At 40.1% G+C, this 18,418-nt stretch overlaps 1 protein-coding gene across 3 annotated transcripts in view; it reads right to left on the reverse strand.

Moving 5' to 3' along the window:
- Positions 1-823: 823 nt before the first annotated feature.
- Positions 824-18,418, reverse strand: part of ALKBH8 (alkB homolog 8, tRNA methyltransferase) — a 46,590-nt gene continuing 28,995 nt past the window's right edge. For all 3 annotated transcript variants that reach the window (XM_053936133.1, XM_053936135.1, XM_053936134.1), the window contains exons 9-13: positions 16,500-16,606; positions 13,339-13,493; positions 12,261-12,526; positions 4,425-4,574; positions 824-3,228 (exon numbers count right to left, since the gene is read on the reverse strand). In XM_053936133.1, the coding sequence (XP_053792108.1) occupies positions 2,659-3,228; positions 4,425-4,574; positions 12,261-12,526; positions 13,339-13,493; positions 16,500-16,606 (1,248 nt within the window). In that variant the 3' untranslated portion in view covers positions 824-2,658. The remainder of the gene's footprint in view (positions 3,229-4,424; positions 4,575-12,260; positions 12,527-13,338; positions 13,494-16,499; positions 16,607-18,418) is intronic.

Below are 18,418 nucleotides of genomic sequence, written 5' to 3' on the forward strand. Positions count from 1 at the left end.
GAATTATGTTCAACCAGTGTGCCTGTGCAAGCAGTGTTGCCCAAGCTGGTGTTCCCCATGCCAGAACCTCCTTCCAGAAGCAGGATCCACTGGAACGCACCACCATCGGGCTGCCTAGAACAGGGAGAGTGACACTTTCTGCTCTGAGCCAGCAGGAAATGGATGGAAAAAGCTGCTGTGACTCAGCTAAAAGGAATACCTTGTAGGAAGACCGATGGCATCCAGAAGGCTGACTCTCCTCTCAGACATCCCAGGTGCTTCACTGCAGACCTGGTGAGAGGGAGTGTGACCTATTCATACATATGGCAGTCAATAAATGATGTTAATCAGCCCGGAAGGTAAGAAATGCTAAGTGTGACACCAGACACTGCCTAATGCTGCCTCTGCCAGGGAAACAGAGGAAAAGCAGGAAAGCTCTTCAGGAGCCACAGGGCCTGCAAAAAATAGATCAGTGTTACATAAAGTCCCATTTAGGCTTTGTCTACTTGATACATTTGAGCCCCAGATTAGAACAGTGCTTAACCTTGTGTCCAGTCAGAGCCAGCAGTGAATTTGGAGGCAGCATCTCTGAGTCAGAACAAGGATACATTGAGTAATCAAGCACAACTGCTCGATTCCTGATTCCTGATTCCTAATTTGTCACACAAGGTCATGATATGGCAGCACTTCAGAAGGACTTTCAAGCAGTAATTGTTCCTTGCAAGAACACTGTATATTCTTAAAGAAAATGCAGCTACAGGCAATGTACAAACCCAGTAGCAGCTGCTGTGTGCTCAGCAGGAGTCCAGTCACCAGCAAACACAGGGCCATGCAGGCACAGAGCTTCAGAGATGAATCCTACTTTATTCTACACGAATGCAATCCACATAGTCAGAAATAACAGGGAGCCCAGTTTAGTGAGTTATTCACTGCACAGACACCCAGCAGAGGCTCTCTCTGCCCTTTCGCACCAGCGACACACCAACATCATGTAGCACTGCACCCTGGAGCTGCTCAGGTTAGCTCTGGTGCCACAGTCCAGCTGGGAAAGGGGTGAGCTCCTGCACCCAAACGCTGTGTCCCAGTACTGAAGCCAGGTCAGGCCTTGATGCAAGACATTTTTCCAGCTATGTGATATTCATTGGATGTGTGCAAATCAGCCCCTGAACATGCCCAAGAGGGCTCACTGCTACAGACATGCCTCCTTTACTGTTTAAAGGAAACAAATCAGTTAGGACAAGGCTGCTGCTACATGAACAGCATGTGCAGCTGACGAATGAGACCTTCTTTCCAAGGGCTCTTTGGAAGCAGACAGCATGCAAAGCACAGGCCAGGTGAATTGTGGTGGCAGCAGGCTCCTCTCTTACTGCTCTCATTCCTCTCAGATTTTCTCCATTACAAGATGGGAGCCTAGGAAAAATGGTGACTGTGAGCAGGCTGCCAGCACAGCAGCCTTTAACCTGCACATGGGAGGCAGACAGGAGTAGGCCAAGTTGTCCTTGAGCTGTCCAAATCCCCACATGATTTAGGATGGGCACCTTGGTTTGTATGCCATTATTTACAGCAGCACAACCTGCCAATACCATAGAGTTTAGTTTCAGAAATGCATTCCAGGTGTCATGCTCCTTTGGTAGCACAAGAGTTGTATCAAAGAAATTGCACTAATCCTTGCAGGCCACAGCCAAAAGAGCTGCTCTGAGTCAGCCAGCCCAGCATCAGTCCCCCTCTACTCCAGTCCTTTGCTCTTCTGAAGTGTATTAAATAAAAATTGCTCCACTGCCAACATTTAGAGGTTGAAAATACCCACCAGAAAACCTGCACCAATACTGCCTTCACTTTAATATTTTTCCCTTTTTCCCCCAGGAGAACTCAGGGTCACCCCACCCCCACAAGTCTTGGTGCAGGTGTATAGCAGAGCTGGTCTGGCTGTTCCAGCTGGGCTGGAACTCACACCTTACAGGAGCTTTCACACAACACTACAATAAAGAGCTACAGAAATCTGGGGATAGACAGCATGAATTGTGGGTATTTGAGAGTCAAGGAAGAGAAAAATGTCTGTGCTATCCCCAATATCTTTCCAGTTCCCTTTGAGGACATCATTATTACCACAACCAAGAGAGTAAATTCCAAACTGAAAGAGATCTCTCACCCCTCAAAGACAACAAAACAGGCAAGACCAAACTTGAGGCAACAGTTTGACTCTTCAGCTTAACTGCTTCATATGCCATTCACTCCCTCCTCCCCTCATCCACACAGCAAACAGCTCTGCCTTTCCTGCCCAGAGCTCCATTCCAATTAGCTGCAGACTGCAGGGAAAGCACTGCAGCTATATCAGTATAAAATGGTGTAAGAGAAGGGAGAACCAGGCCCTTTGTCTTTAAAAGCTCAACACTGGTCTTAGTGATTTGCATGGGCAGTATATTCCCATTTAATCCTCTTCACTGAAATTCAGAGAAGTAAAGCAAACACTGCAGAGGTAGTAGCTGAGTTTGGCCATTATTTTGTTAACATATGCATACAGTGCTAGCCACTGTTATTAATGCACTCAATGCACAATCTTTATTCTGCTATTTTAAAAGAGGCAATAGCTGCAGCCTGCATTAAAAATACCTTTCACAAAATACCTTTCACTGTAAAAAACACAGAAAACTCTACAGATAGTAGAGGAAGCATCACAGGCTACAACTTTTCTAGAATCACACACCAGTTTCCCTGATCATAGTAACTCTTTTGAACCCTCACACAATCCAGGGATCTGCACACTGCTTCCAGTTCCCCTTCACAGAACACATGGTAATAGCGGTGGAAAACAGGGCTGAGTTCTTGCAATCCTTTGGAGCCACTTGGAACCAACACTGTATCAACATTTTCCTCTTTCTTTTTTGTACCACCTTTCAGGTGCCAGGGAACCAGCAAATCTTGAGAGTGAAAAGAGGTTCTGTTAGTGTGAACAGGCAGTCTGAATTCTGCTACTGGCTTGGCACCACAGCTTTCATCCTTGAAGTCATTAAGGAGTTGGTCAGACCATGCTGGATCTTGGCTGCTGTTATCAGGCCCTTGGTCATTAAGTGGTCTCTGAGCTGTGCCAGTATTCATTTCCTTGTCTTTGTTTTTACTACCATTCTTTTCCTTAAGGTATTTAGACTTCTGGTTTTTGTATTCTTGTTCCATTGCCCAGACATAAATGAGTGCTGTTCCACCAGGTCTTAGAAGCCGAGCTAGTTCCCGGATAGTTGCCAGTCTCCGCTCCTGCAAATGAAAAGCAGAAGTGTGAAGCTAGTACATAAACAGGAAATCAGGAGAATGGAATGGCAGCAATTTCTCCTTACCCAAGAGACAATAAAATTTGAAAAGAAGGTGTTTTTTCCCCACTATTTATTTTCATTCATAATATAGCCCATCACTGTGTGCAAACCAAGACATTTTCCTAAAAACAATTTCTTCATCAAGACATTATTCATGTCAAGCACTGGAATAGGCTGTCCAGGGCAGTGGTGGATTCACCAGCTCTGGAGGTATTTAAAGGACCTGTAGATGTGGCACTCAGGGACATGGTTTAGTGGTGAACTTGGCAGTGCTGGGTTAACAGTGGGACTTGATGATCTTAAAGTTCTTTTCCAGCCTCAATGATTCTACTATTCTCTTTCTTTTGAAAATAGTTCTATGCTGAGCAGGATTTCTTGGACATTTCAGCCCATCTGGAAAAGACCTTTTCAAGAAGGTGATTCAGTATTTAAAATCCCAGATTCAAATCTACCACACCTGACGATGCATAGGCGAAGTTTGCAGCTGAAGGGGTCAGACTTACATCTTAAACACAGGTCCTCCTACCACGCAAAGAAAGATATGTCAGCCTTCTCCAAAACAGAGTTCTTTCTACTTTTGTTTTTTACTGGATTTGGAAACATTCACTGTATTTATGGTATGGAAAGATCTGTGGAGCCCCACTAAGATGGTCTAGAAATTTGTTACCATGGCACAGTTTCTGCCAGGAGAACCTCATCCAGCCCAGAGATACAGCAGACTGGTGAGTAGTCTCCCTTCTGTTTGGAGATGGACAACCAATGCACAGATTAAAAAACTCAAAATCACAAGATCTGCCCTAGAGGCCAAGATCTGAGCCAGGAAACAATATATCTCTTAACTCACTAAGAGGAGCCCTCTTCTCCAGTGTCATTAATTACAAGCACACGAAAATTAAACCCAAACATAGGACCAAAACTTCAGGGGGAACAAGGGCATCTGAGAAGCAGAAGGAGAATGAGAACTGAAAGTCTAAGAAGCAGCAGTAGCACAACAGCTTAATTCTGCTCTGACAACTCCTTACACCAAATGCAAACCTTGGATTTCTTTCCATTTTGCTCTTGCCTTTGCTTGTATGGTAGTATTAGCAGCTCTATACAGCAATCCAACAGTACAGTGGAGCAGAGAGATGGGTGACTTACTGCTGTTGAGAAGTGGTGGATTACAGCAACAGAGATGCAGGCGTCACAAGAACTGCTGCGGATTGGCACTGACAGGGCATCACAGACAAACGCCTGGAAATGTTTTTCTCCACAAATATCCACCAGGTTTCTGCTGCGATCACAGCCAACCTAGAACATAAAATGTTTCATTAAGCTTTTCGTGAGAGGATAATTTTACAACTGGAATATGATTTTCATTTGATGCTTACAGTAATAGAATCATCACAGTCTCCTACTGAGGAAACACAGTTTAAAATCAAAACAAGAGCAAGTGTAAGAAAATAGCCTTAAGAGGAGTATATAGTTCCCAGGTATAGACAAAAAGAAAACAACCCTGATGCAGACTGAAAATAAAGATGAAAGGCTGGATATTAGACAGCCCATTATAGCACCCTCATTTTGAACCAGCTTAAGAGAGACCAAGTTTCCATCTAGCTTTACTTCAAAATTCATTCAAGGTGTCTTGAAATGAGCAAAATGAGATGTGATCTAGCCTCAGTATTTTCTTTTCATTTCAACTGCCATTTTTAACTTGACAACATTTGAAGCACCCAAATAGTGAACTCACAAAAGCTGATCTACAAGTGTAAACAATTATCTAGTGACTTTGGTGGTATTACTAAAGTATGGCATACAGCTCCACTCATCACCCAGGTTTTGTCATTTCAATGTGAGGAAGTGCTCAGATATCTTTCTCTAACCTCTCATTATCACAATCCACAAAAAATTTAAGGTCCATATAATTTTACAAGGTTCTGTACAGTCCAGTGAAGTGACCCCTAGGACCATTTCTGAATACGTCATAAAACATTTGGTTTTTTCCCCTCTTAAAGTCAGCAGTCAGCCTGCTACACCTGCCCAGTGTCCACATCAAAGGCAGTAAGACAAAACTTACCATCTTTGAAAAATCAGCATCTAGAAGTGGTTTTTACATGCTTGCATAAAAAGAATAAATCTAAATTGATCAAGACCTTCTGAAAGAAATAGTGAGAAATTGTTTTCATGTCTGCCATGCATACTGAATATGCAAACCAAAGCCCTGCTACCAGGTTTTATACCAAACTCTGCATGTATGAGAATAATATTTTATTTGTTTTCAAGGATCAGCAACACGTAGATAGCAGAGAACAGGTTCAGAATCCTAAATAATTACTGTTGACAGTGTTTATTGCATTTGACACTGAAAGAATAGTAAACTGTCTTTGACACAAGAAGAATAGCAAACAACTTGCCCTGCTTAATCAACCCAAAAGAGACAACAGTACCACTAAAATTAAAAACCTCTTTTGCAATGATTTATGAAAATATATTTATTTTCTATCATAATTTTTCATTTTATCTGTTCAAGTCCCTCTATCTTTCAGCCTACCACCACAGTTTTGAAGAAAACCAGAATTCTGTTCCAGTCTTATTTCCTGAAAACTTACCAGTGAGCTGCCTTCTACTCAGGTCCCTGACTTTTGATCCAAAGTAAATGAAACAGTTGTGAAAATGCCAACCTGACAATACAAGATAATCCTCCACAAAAACCTAGTAATATGTACGTATTATCCTGCCAATTAGCAATAAACAGACCTGAAAAGATCAATCCTAACATTTCTTTCTTCACACTCATTCCTTGGTCTCTTGCATTTACTGAAGCACTGAGTGAATTGTGTTGTTTATGAATTTAAAAAGGAAACCCTTGCTTACTTGAATGCAAACAAATCCCCATCATTTTACATTGGCAGCCAACTGAAGTGTCTTTAAATTACTCTGACAACCTGCATGTTAGTGATTGCACACCTCATTACCGGTACCTTTAACTACTTCTGCAATTAAGTCATTGGCTTGCAGTACTTAATAATAAAACTCAAAGGACCAAATTCACTGCTGGCAGAAGGAGGAAGAAGAAAACTTGCACCTTCCACTGACAGCAAGCTTTCCCAGAAAAAATTGCTTTGGATCTCCGCATCTAGAGTGAAAATGGCTGGATAATGGAACACAATCCCCCGTTCCCAAAATAACCTTGAAAAGGACTACAGTGTATGTTGATGAAATCCAATGAACTGAGAATGAGAACAAAGGCATGACTGCCAGATTGCAAAGTTCTCATTTGCATCTAAATTATAGCAAATATTATGAGGTCAGGTTTACTTGCATTGACATACTTTCTAAAGCAAATGTACATCCAAAGCAAAAAGATGCTGTTTCACAGTGAAAATGGAGACCTTGAAACAGAACACTTTGAACACACAGCTGCTCTAAAATAGGTATACTAGACTAAAACTTTACGTGGTTTTAAATATAAACAGGAGAATAGGTGCTATGCATATATGCATAAATGGTGAACATAAGGAATCACCACAGATGCCTGGCATTGAAACTAGGCAATTTTAGCATCTTTTCTAGAATTATCTTTAGGTGATATTTCAAAATAATTATAATCAGTGCATTCCTGCATCTTCTGACTTACAAGAGACATGCATTCATTAAAAACCAAAATACATTTGTTTCAGTCGCTTAAAAAAACAGTAAGATAGCAAAAAGCTACCTTAAATTAGTCCATCTGTGGCTTTTATGAGTACAGAAAACATTTACAGCAAGGCGCAGAGATCCCAAACTCAACTTTTCCCAATTCTATTATTAACTGATTTTTAAATTCTAACGCATGAAGAAGCTTTGATTTGATGAAACTTCATCTACAGAAGAGTTCAAAGGACTGTTTTAATCAAGAACATGTTTCTCTCTCTCTAATTAAATATATAATAAAAACATTTAAAACTAATCTCAAGATATAACTGGAAAGCTTTAATTTTTGCCTGTTCATAGCTCTATTTTCAATGCTCGGGACAGGATATTTATTGTCTTTGCTGGCATCTCTTCCAGAAGAGTGGAGAAAGGCAGATGAATTACTATTAGTCCAGCGTCCAGACCCAAAAGAATCTAATACACCTCTTGGTGAGTCAAGCTATATGTGTATGTTTTTAGGCTATTTCCTATTATCTAAGAGTCTTCTCAATCATTTCTTATACCTCAGTTTTCCAAATCAAATTCCTTGCTCAAACTCCACAATGTCTCATATATATCTCAAATTGCATGGCTGATTATTCAGTGGAGTCTACCTCAGCAAGTCCACTTCTCAGCAAGTCATTCCACACCTTTCAATATTCCCATAAAGGAGGCTGGCTTCTCAGGCTTCTCAGATTTTACTCCAGACATCCATTCCTGCATCCCTGCCTTTTTGGGAAGTACCTCCACCTGTTTCTTCACCACTTTTTGTGATGTAAACAATGGCTCACAGGAGCTCAAGAATGGCCACTAACATTTCAGGCACTGACTTTCAGTGTATAAGGATAAATATTAACTGCATCCAACTCTTACTTGAAGACAGGAAATCTGTATTAGTATGGAGGCCTGTAACTCTGTAACTAGAACTCCAACAAACACAAAACTTAGGAAAGGGGCAATGGTATGTCATCATTCTGGCATACCACATCCTGTCTGGAAAAACCTGTAACACCTGTGACTTGTCTGAGTGTGCAGCAGTTCTGTACTGGCTTCCTGGAAATTGATAACACAGGCAGTTATGCCATCCTGCTCCGTCATGTTTCCATGCACCTTCACCTCCACCTTTACAGCAAGGAGTAGCTAAAGTAGATTTTATAAAATATGTTCAATGCAGTGGTTTGGTATAGATCACTGGGGGAAAAAGATACTAATAAATAGCTTGCTTTGTAGTTATGCTGCAAATCTGCAAAAGATAAACCCTCTTGCATGCTGATAAAAAGATAAGACAAGAGAGGTTGAGGTTACCCACCACTATGTGTTTTCTTTCTGTTATCTCATTATAATTAACTCAGCCTGGTAGACTTCATTCATTTAAGTATCTGGGAACCTGATTTATTCAGCACATTACAAAGCGATGAACAAAACGACATCTAATTCTGAAATCCAACCACCAAATGGAATTATGTCACTCTCCAGAGAAACGCCTCAGCTATAACTAACAGCATGAGAAGCTCAAGAAACCAAATTACATTCCAGCAAACAATTCATCTAAGTCAGGCTTTTAGCATTCCTTTCATGTAATGTTTTGCTTTTCCATTGCATGCAGTCAGGGTATCTCTGAAAGCAAAGTGTTATGCCTAAGACCTGGAGTCCATTTCTCAGTGACAAAGCAACAGAACCAAGTTGAGCAATTCAGCTTCTGTTCTAGTTTTGTTCTGCTCTTGCCCAGTTCCTTCTGAGCTCTCTTCTCAGATCTCTCACCCATTTAATTACTCTTATTCACTGAGAGAAAAGAGCAAGAAAGGTTCATCTGTCTCACCTTTCAATTGCTAAGATATGGTGAACTTACTCCAGGTATACATTTACAAATTTGTTTTGTCCCTCCTGCTTTTACCCACTACTAAAAAGTCCTTGGGAGAGGAATCTATTCCCAATCTGTACAAACCCAGTGCAACTAAAAGCCACCCAACTTTATGCAACTATACCACAGTAAATATACACTCTCTCTCCTCCCCAGACCCTGGAAAACTCAAATTTTTATATAGTTCTAGTAGACCACAGTTTGGGACAGTAATGCAGAAAACAGAGGTGCACATCTCAGAGCAAAAGTGGGTCTTACAATGTCTTGTGAAATATAAACTGTGTTACCAATTACCTCTGAATGACACACACAACAGAAATAGGAATATCTGTATTAAAGCAAATAATTTTGGCTCCTCTATTGCCATATTTTTCCTATCATCATTACTCTGTCAAGTAGAGTAATTTCTTTATACAAAAAGAAAACATATCTATGGCATTTTCAGTTACTTGCCACTGAATTTCCCACCAATTTATGAGTTCAATTAAAAATGCAAATTTGAAAGACTTCAATGACTTTTCATTCATGCTGTAGTCCTGTGAGGATTCTGAACATTCCCGCAGAGACTTGCACATCACCACACCTACCTGAACACTGGAAACAAGAAGACAAAGCTAAAGTGCATAGAAATTAATGAGATCATTGAAATAACATCACTGAAACCCTTGTGGTAATCGGGGGAATGGCTAAGGCTGAAACACATTGTTCTATAAAAAGAAAAGTTCTTCTTACAGAGATGAATATTCAGCTTGAAAGCACCTAAATAAAATCTGTTAAAATAATCCCCCCAAATGAGATTGGGTGCAAAGAGAATTGTGGAAAAACAACACTAAAGCCATGTATTTTTTTTTTTTTTTGCCATCGTTTAAATAATAACAAGGTGAGCAAGACAGAAAAAGTAATCTGAAACACTGTTAAATTCATCCTTTCTCCTGCCTTTGTGCTAGCTACATCAGACATGGATTCCATCTCCAGCTGAAACATACTTAATCTGAATTTGTTTGGCATGGAATTGCTGCTCTCTCACTGTGTCAGAATAATGCAGCCATTACAGCACTGTCACTTTTCCTGAGCGCAGATGGACTCGTGCATTTCATTGTCACACGAGATACTCAAGTAGATAAGGCCACATGTAATTATCCAGAGAAACTGAAGGAACTACAATAGCATAGGCCACAGAGGAGATGTTTTCAGACAGTACCTAAAAAGTAAAACATCAAGAGAGCTACCTTAGCTGTGATCTACCATTAGCACTGCTACTTAAAGCATAAAAGCATATTGCTTGCCTTCAGGAAACGCTTGCCTCAGGTTTTCAGTGCTTCTGAGTCCAAACACCCAAGCTACAGAGCTGTGCCAACAGTGCCTTACCCAATCCCTACACAACTCCTGATTTCACAGTACTGCTTTATTGCTTCTTTCCCAACAGGACCTGGGCTAAGAGCTCCATTACACTGTGCACAAAAAAGAGACATAGAATTTACTAAGTTTATGCCTGGATTTTATGCTTCCAACTAAATAGGAGTAAATGAGGAAGAAAACTGATGTCCTGCATCTAGAGACCATTCCTTTTATCCCAACAATGCACCTGATACAGAAAACATTCTGTAATCCCTCACCCTCAGCTCCATGATCAAACCATGGTAGATGGAATAGCACTTGAGATACCTTGTCGAAAGTTTAAAAACACCTGTAAACACAATATGCACAGGGTTTTCTTTAACCACACTTTGGCTGCTACAGGGAAAAAAAAAATCTGGTAGAAAGATGAAGTCAAATCCATCCTCCTGAGGCTCGTGCTGACTTGTAGATGAAAGCAACCAAAATGCAAAGTCTAGAGTCTATCTCCATCTAAGAAACACTAGTTGTCACCACTGGAAAATAAAATATCAAGGGAGGCCAACTGAATGAAGCAATTCCCAGATTCTATTTTTCAACTGTTTCAACTGCTTCTTTAATAGTTTCCTCCCTTTCACTGTTATTTTTTATGTTTTTTATTTCTCCTGCAGACACACATGAAATTAGGTAACTCCCAAAGTAACAGAGGAGAGGAGCAGGATTTCCTTTTACTGACAGCCAATATGTGATCTTTCCTTTCCTTAGCTGGTTAACTGTGGGCTCCAGGAAACAGACTGATGCTGGCAATTTCTGAACATAGTATCTTGCATTAATTTCACTTTAAAAGTCTACCACAAACCTCCACAACTGTAACCAAATCCATTCTAGGACCAGTTGACCCTCATGATACTCTGATAAATGTTTCTCCTTTCTAGTTAGGCTTGCTGATTTTTCTTAGACCAATCAGGACTGAAAGACAAAAAGACTGAAATATACTGAAATTAATAACTGGGCTACAGCAGTCAGGCATAAAGATGCCTACTTATTAATTGGTTGATGTTGTTCTAGCCAGTACAGTAGTGCTAGAACAGTAAGGGAGATAATTTACTAACACAAACAGCATTGTAAATAACAGTTTCTCTTTTTTAGCTAAATATAAACAACAGGACAGAAACTCCTGAAAAAGACAACTCGAAGTTTTATTATCAATAATGAATGCTTTGCCCTACATAGAAGTTTTCAAGTCTAATGGATTTCAGAGTGTTACGCAGGACAAACATGTGAAAGACTCAGACAATCTTGGAACAAGAGAGCACAGATACCATAATAAACACTTCTGAGATTTCTCTTGGGTTAAAACAATGGCAAGTTTGACTCTTTTTTATTCCCTCGGAAAAGGTCTTTTAAATATTTGCAATGAAAGCTATCTTCTGGTTCATATTTGTACATACTTCATCTCTCCCTGGTAGGAAGGAAGAGACATAAAACTGGATTAAGTACAGACTGTGAGACAGTGAAAGAGAGAAAATGAGCAAGAATTATGTCAGAACTGTCTAAAAGTGAAGAAAAGGGAGTGAAAGGCCAGAAATCTGTACCAAAGTTGAGATTTCCTCGTGAATTTTATGTTGGCATATTTACTGGGCCCATGCAAAGAGCCAGAGGTAGAACAGTAAACATGACATCATTCACAAATGAGACACGTCACCAGGCCATAGGGAACTCAAGAAGTTGCAAAAAATAGCACTGCCCATGGAGATTTCACTCACCAAACAAATGAAAATTTCGTTGGAAGCACTCAAAATGTCCAACCATTTAATAAATTTATTCAACATCAATGACAAGAAAGCCTAAACCATCCATTACAATTTTTCAATCCACTGCATCCATTACTATTTTTTTTAATGTATTTTGAATTACAAAGCAGAAGTAGCTTTGAAAAAAAAATAAAAAGGTAAAGCACATCATGAATACAGGTGGAAACTTAAGACAATTGGTACTTGATCATGGATCAGGAAATAGTCTTCTGTTCTCAGCATTCTTCCAATGCCAACCTGAACCTCCAGCATGCTGCAAGTGCATGACAGAATAAACACCAGAACCAGCAAAAACAAATGACAGTAGCTACTTACCATGTACAAATCCTCACTGATGCCGAGGTACTTCCCGTTACCACAACCAATATCAGCCACTATTGACCCTGTTGGCAGGGACCTGAGAAACTCTACAATTCGGGGCCAAGGGCTATGCCTGGTACTGCTGAAGTGTGTGGCAATCTCTTCATACACCTTGTGTACATACTCTTGCTCCAGCTTTGAGGCCTCCATCTCATTCTGGGGAAATGAAGGCTGCACTGGTCTCTGCTGTCCTTTCTGGCTGTCACAGACAGATGGGTAAACTAGATACAGCAACAGATACAAAATATTCATTTTTAAGCAATTCCTCATTGATTAATCATATTTAATAAAATTATATTAAAAGTGAAATATTAAAATGCAAAAAATGCTTCAATCTTCCTTCACCTTTTAAAAACTGAAACACAGGTCAAACTACAGAAGTGTTTGATGAGCTGAAAATAAATAACTGGCCCACATGTACCAGAGGCTGTTTCCAGTGATCATTAATCTGCTATGTTAATGATGTTTATGTTCTCAAAACTGAGATAGTGTCCCCAATGCCAAAGACCATGACATCATTACAATTCAGCCTCTGAAATTCTGTTTTAAGGGTATAGATGCACTTCAGTTCCATGTAGTCTTTGAACCACCTGTCTATTATTATTTCTATTGCCCTAAGGCACTTTATGTGGTTCTGTCACAGCAGATATGACTACTTCTCCTTCTCTAATGTACCTATTTTTCTCAAAATTAGAGGCCCCCTTGAAAAAAAAAAAAAGATCAAAACTGAGGAAAAAACTTGAAGAATAGTAATTATTTCTATTTTGTAACATTAATAAGTACTTGAAATGCCAATGAAACACAAGACTCCAGATTACTCGCCTGGCTCTGGAGCAAGCCAAATGCCTTCCTCTATTGAGAAACTCCAGCAACCACATGAATGCAGACAATTCAAGCCATATAGCATGCTATGATCCATCCAGGAATAGCTATGATGACTGCCAAAACTACCCAAAAGAATCAAATTATTTTCTCAAAACAAAATTGGTGATAAATAGTAATTTTGACTTGAAGGTTGCCTCAAGACACTTACTGCAATTGCAAGGGCTTCTCCTCACTTTCCTGAATGTAAACGATGTCCTTGTTTCCCTTCGATTTAATGTTAGATCTCCAACATCAGCAGTGATTGTTCTAACTTTTTGCCCAAGTTCTGATGCTTGAACAACATCGTATTTTCTGGGTGTGATCCTAAAACAAAGCAACACAAAATAAAGGAATAATTCAATTTGCATCAGAAAAAAACCCAATCCATCTTTGTAAGAAGGCAATCCCCACACTCTGACAGAAATGTGATTACAACATCCTATTTAACATACTTCTGCCTCTCAGTTTTCAACTTATTCAATTTCAGAGAGAAAAGAGATGACACATAAACTAATGACATGATTTAAAGTGTTGTTTAATTGCATGTAATTACATTTCCCTTCCCTCCCTCCATTTTCTTCCATAAAGTTCAATTGTTTATTTGTCTAGTACTTTTTTATAAATATATTTTTAATATATTTCTCTCCTGGTTTTGGCTGGGATAGAGTTAATTTTCTTCTAAGCATCTGTGCTAACAGCAGCAGTGCTGTGTTTTGGGTTTAGTATGAGGATAATGTTGCTGACACACTGATGTTGCAGTTGTTTCTCAGTAGTGCTTAGTCTAAGTGAGGATTTTTCAGTTTCCCATGCTCTGCCAGTGAGGAGGGGCACGAGAAGCTGGGAGAGAGCACGGCCAGGACAGCTGACCCAAACTGGCCAGAGGGATATTTCATACCACAGAGAATTCTGCTCAGTGTATGAACTGAGGGATGGGCTGGACATCAGTCACTGGGTGATGAAGAACTGCAATGCGCATCACTTGTCTCTCCTGGGTTTTTTTCCTCTCTCTCATTTCCTTTCATTACTACTATGAGGACTTCCCAGTGTCAAAAACAAAATGCTGCACCCCTTCTTCCTTGACACAGAGTGGTTTTATTATTGTAGTGCCAAGAATATAGTTTTGCCAAGTTATCCAACCAAATATGAAAAACATCACTAATGAACTTCATCAGAAAAGTCAGAATTTTACTTTCACTTATGAGTCAAAAAGAGAATACATCTTTTGTCCTCCTTGATGACACTGCATAAGCTTATTTCTAAACCATGTGTTTCCCTTTTACAGAGAACTGAACAAAAATGCTTTTCCTGTGCACTTTGTTAATGGGGCCAAAACAAAGTCTCTAATTCCTTGGCATCAAAGCATACACACTGAAAACGTGTCCAGATTAATTTCAAAACTGACTCTTGCACTCTTATAATTTGACTTCTGAAGTGTAGATAAAAGGCATCACAAATGTTATTAAATATATTTTGACATTATGTATGCAAGTGAATTAGTTACAACTTCTCACTGGATGATTTGAATTTTGATTACAATACGATGTTCCAGTGGCATGATGCAAAGCTTACTCCAGTTGAGTATCTTGACCCACTACTGCTTTTAAAAACATAGAGAAGAAATCTATTTAGGTAAGGTGGACAAGAACCAGCATGGGAATCATTTGTACATGAGTAGAAAGGTCTGGGATCTTAATTTTCATGTAGTTTATTCATTGGTTCTCAAAAGATAATCATCACTTGAAGGTACAAGGGAGTTAAATAATAATCTCATTCCACATTTTAATAGACAGATACACTATTCCAACTTCAATGGCTGCTGGCCAGTACTGTAAGTGCCCAGCATGTATCCTTCTGCCTCCTGGGAGTGTGGCTGCCCAGCACTGGCTTGGAAGGAGCAGAGCTGGTAGCCCTGGAGAAAGCTGATGCCTCAGAAAGGGCAAGCCCTCCTTCCTCTGGGAGCTGTGTTTAAATGGAGGCTGTCCCACTGGCCCTTGTTCCAGTTACAGCCTCAGATACAACCCCAGCTCTGTCTGTGCACACCCACTACCTTGACCTTGGGCTGGTGTTCCAAACTGGCCTCAGCACGGCCCATGGAGCTGCCTGATGCCTGGGGTTGGGGACTGCCCACCGGCTTCCCAGGCCAGCAATGTCACTGACATGGAAACTGCACGGTGTTCTCAGAGCTGTACGTGACCTTTCCAAAAGACAGCTGACGGCATTAGACAGGACAGCATAAGAAGCTTACAATGCCGCTATCCGTATTCAGTCCTGTATATCAAACAACAAGGGAATTCACTGCCCTGGGCTTCTATACTGATGCACATCAGAAGTACCAAGTGCTTTTTACAACTATTTAATTTAACATGGGAATATACAGGAAGAGCTCTCTAAAATTAACAATGTAAAGGTTATCAGGGAGTTAATATTCACCCTGTTTTCATAATACATATTAACCAGCAAAATTAAAAGGCAGAAATTTTTCTGCCAATAAAAGGATTTGGTGTTTAATTTATACAGAATATAATTAGTGTCTCCAGTTGACTGGTGAACCAGTGATGACTTGGGTCAAACAAAGGAAGAAATGCTTTCTGTGGGCATTCCAATACAGGGTTGCCATACACTCCTGAAATGCATTACTGTTGCACTCAGAGCTCAGCAAGGTTTTAAACTTTTTGCCAATTTCAGCACTCCAATTGTAAGTACCTCCCAGTGGTGCATGATTTTAAAAGCATGTATTTAAATTCTACAATTAGCACAGCCCCAAGACATATCTCAAGAAATCTCTTAGTAGCACCCCAAAACTGCTCAATGCAGTCTTACCAGCAGCTAAAGTGTCCCTAAAGCAGCTGGGAACAGCTCAGGAAGACTCCCCTCTGCCACCCTCAGGCTCTCAGTGCAGGGGAAGTAAAATTTTTAAACTCTTAAGCCACTCTCTCAAGCCTTTGGCATATGTGATCAAATGGGAAAAGCTGTGGGCTAAAAAGAGAGAAGGGGAATGGTGACACTAATTGCACTACAATCAATTCTTTGCCAGCTCAGAGTCATTGAGAACTTTCACACTGCAGATGTGAGAGCGATTTCCGACTGAAACTTCACTTATGACAGCAGCAGGAAACTACACCTCAGGGACTGGCAATTAGTTCCCTAAATCTCCAAGTTTTTCAATTTAACCTAAGCAGCATCTGAGCAGAGGAGTGAATTTTTATATTAATTATAAAACTTGACTTGATTTCTTTCAGGCACTTTTAAACATGGAATGTCATTAAAAAAGCAAACAAACAACATTTATTATTCCTCTATTATCAGCAATGCAGGGACTCTTACACATACCCATGTGTCCACAGGTATCTGGATTCTCCAGTCATCACCAATAAACTGCATCGGGGCAACATAATTGCAACTGTATAGCCATCAGGGTGTTTGAAATCCATCACAATCTAAAAAGAAACAAAACCAGCCACCATGAAGGAGCATGACTTAGAGAGCTTCATATACAAGCCAGGTATTCTCAAGTCCTAGCTTTGTTTCACTAATGCATTCAACTGAATATTGCTATGAAACAGCTACATATTTCCTAGAGATGCAAAAGTCTCCAGGTCCCCTGACCTAAAGCTCCCTCCCTTTCAGCACAGTGTTCAAATCTCAGGCAGTCACAAATATATGTATATAGAGATAATTAAAATTACATATAAATTTCTTTTCACAATAAAAACTTTGTAAGAACAGTAGCACTGTTCAATCTCTGTGTACCTGTGAGGCAGAAAATAACTGCTATCCCACAAGTAAAGGCAGCTGCATGAGAGGAAGAGAGGGCTCATTTGCTGTATTTCAAGCATCTAACATCTAAAAGTTATGTACCTGGACTAAGGCCATCAGCTACTGGTTTTTTTGTGATGTCTATGCAGAGAGACCAGTTTGTCCACAGGGTTATTCATCCTACTGTAAAATGTAGAGCTCAGTGATGTGGAATGACCCTATGCCCTCTGGAACAGCCTATCTGTTCACAGTGGATGAGCTGAGGCAATTAGCTCAGTAGATATATAACATGCAGATAAGCAGTACTAGGTGAGAGAAATAATCTCCAACCTGCCGACATTCTTGGAGATTTGAAACACAACAAGCACATCCCAAGAGCCTGCCTAACATGCCAACTACCACACCATCTTTTTATTATCTGCCATCGGGCTTCCAGCCACAGCAATATACTGAGGTAACGCTTTCAGCTTTATTCCAATTTCACAGCCCAGACGGCAGTGGTACATTTTGCTTCTGCTTGGGCTAGGAATGTTATCCTTTTACATTTCCCAAATGAGAGAAACTCTTGCTGTGGAAAATAAGGAGCAGGTCATTTAAGCAAGCCAAATGAGTTACAGGAGACTTACTGAAAAAGAAAAGTGGTCAAAACCTATTCAAGTCAGCAGTTCCTGGTACACTGGAGAATTAGCACCATGAAGATACTGCCATCTGATTTGTAACCTACTAAGTAAGCAATTTAAAAGCAGACTTATTCCAGTATGCCAGGTTGAAACAAATTAGGCAGTTCTCCTTCTGCGTACAGACGCGTTTAACAAAGAAAAAACAGTGGTGCAACAATCAGTCATTCAGCACAAAAACCCAGCATGACAGAGACTGAATAAGTAAGACTCTTAAACACTACAAATTGCCACTAACAACAATTACTATTTAATGTTGTGTGCATTGAAGTGAAGCACAGCAGCATTTACATCTTTAGGAAAAAAAAAAAATTATGCTGTACTACCACTCAGAGTGACATAGCTTCTCCAGTTGGGCTATCTAAATTTAAGGCAAAAAGTGACAAGGGTGACAAACAGTGGGGTTGAAAGAGAGCTATCAGGGAAGAGTAATAAAGCATAACTATAAGCTCTGATTAATGATCATGAAATGTTTCACTAGCTGCACAAATAAATGAATGGCAGCCACTTGCTACTGTACTCCTTCCTTTGGACTTTGCAATTTTTTCTAGGAAACCTCAAAGAAGTATGGGGTGAGAAAGGAGAAAATACAGTGGACTTAACAAATCTGATGGGGATGCTGTCCTGTAAAGCACAGTAGCAGCAAGTCTCTGCAAAAAGATACAGCTATCTGGCAAGGCAAATAAATCAGAAGATAACTAATCGGGACCAGCAAGTAAAGAAAGAAAAAGCATGAAAAGAAAAGAAATGGGGAGTGAAGTGGTAGGATGAAATGGGTGAGATGATGCCTCGGTCTGTCTTATGCCTCTCTAGCTC

Source organism: Vidua chalybeata, chromosome 2 (genome assembly GCF_026979565.1).
Source record: "Vidua chalybeata isolate OUT-0048 chromosome 2, bVidCha1 merged haplotype, whole genome shotgun sequence".
NCBI classification, from domain to species: Eukaryota; Metazoa; Chordata; class Aves; order Passeriformes; family Viduidae; genus Vidua; species Vidua chalybeata.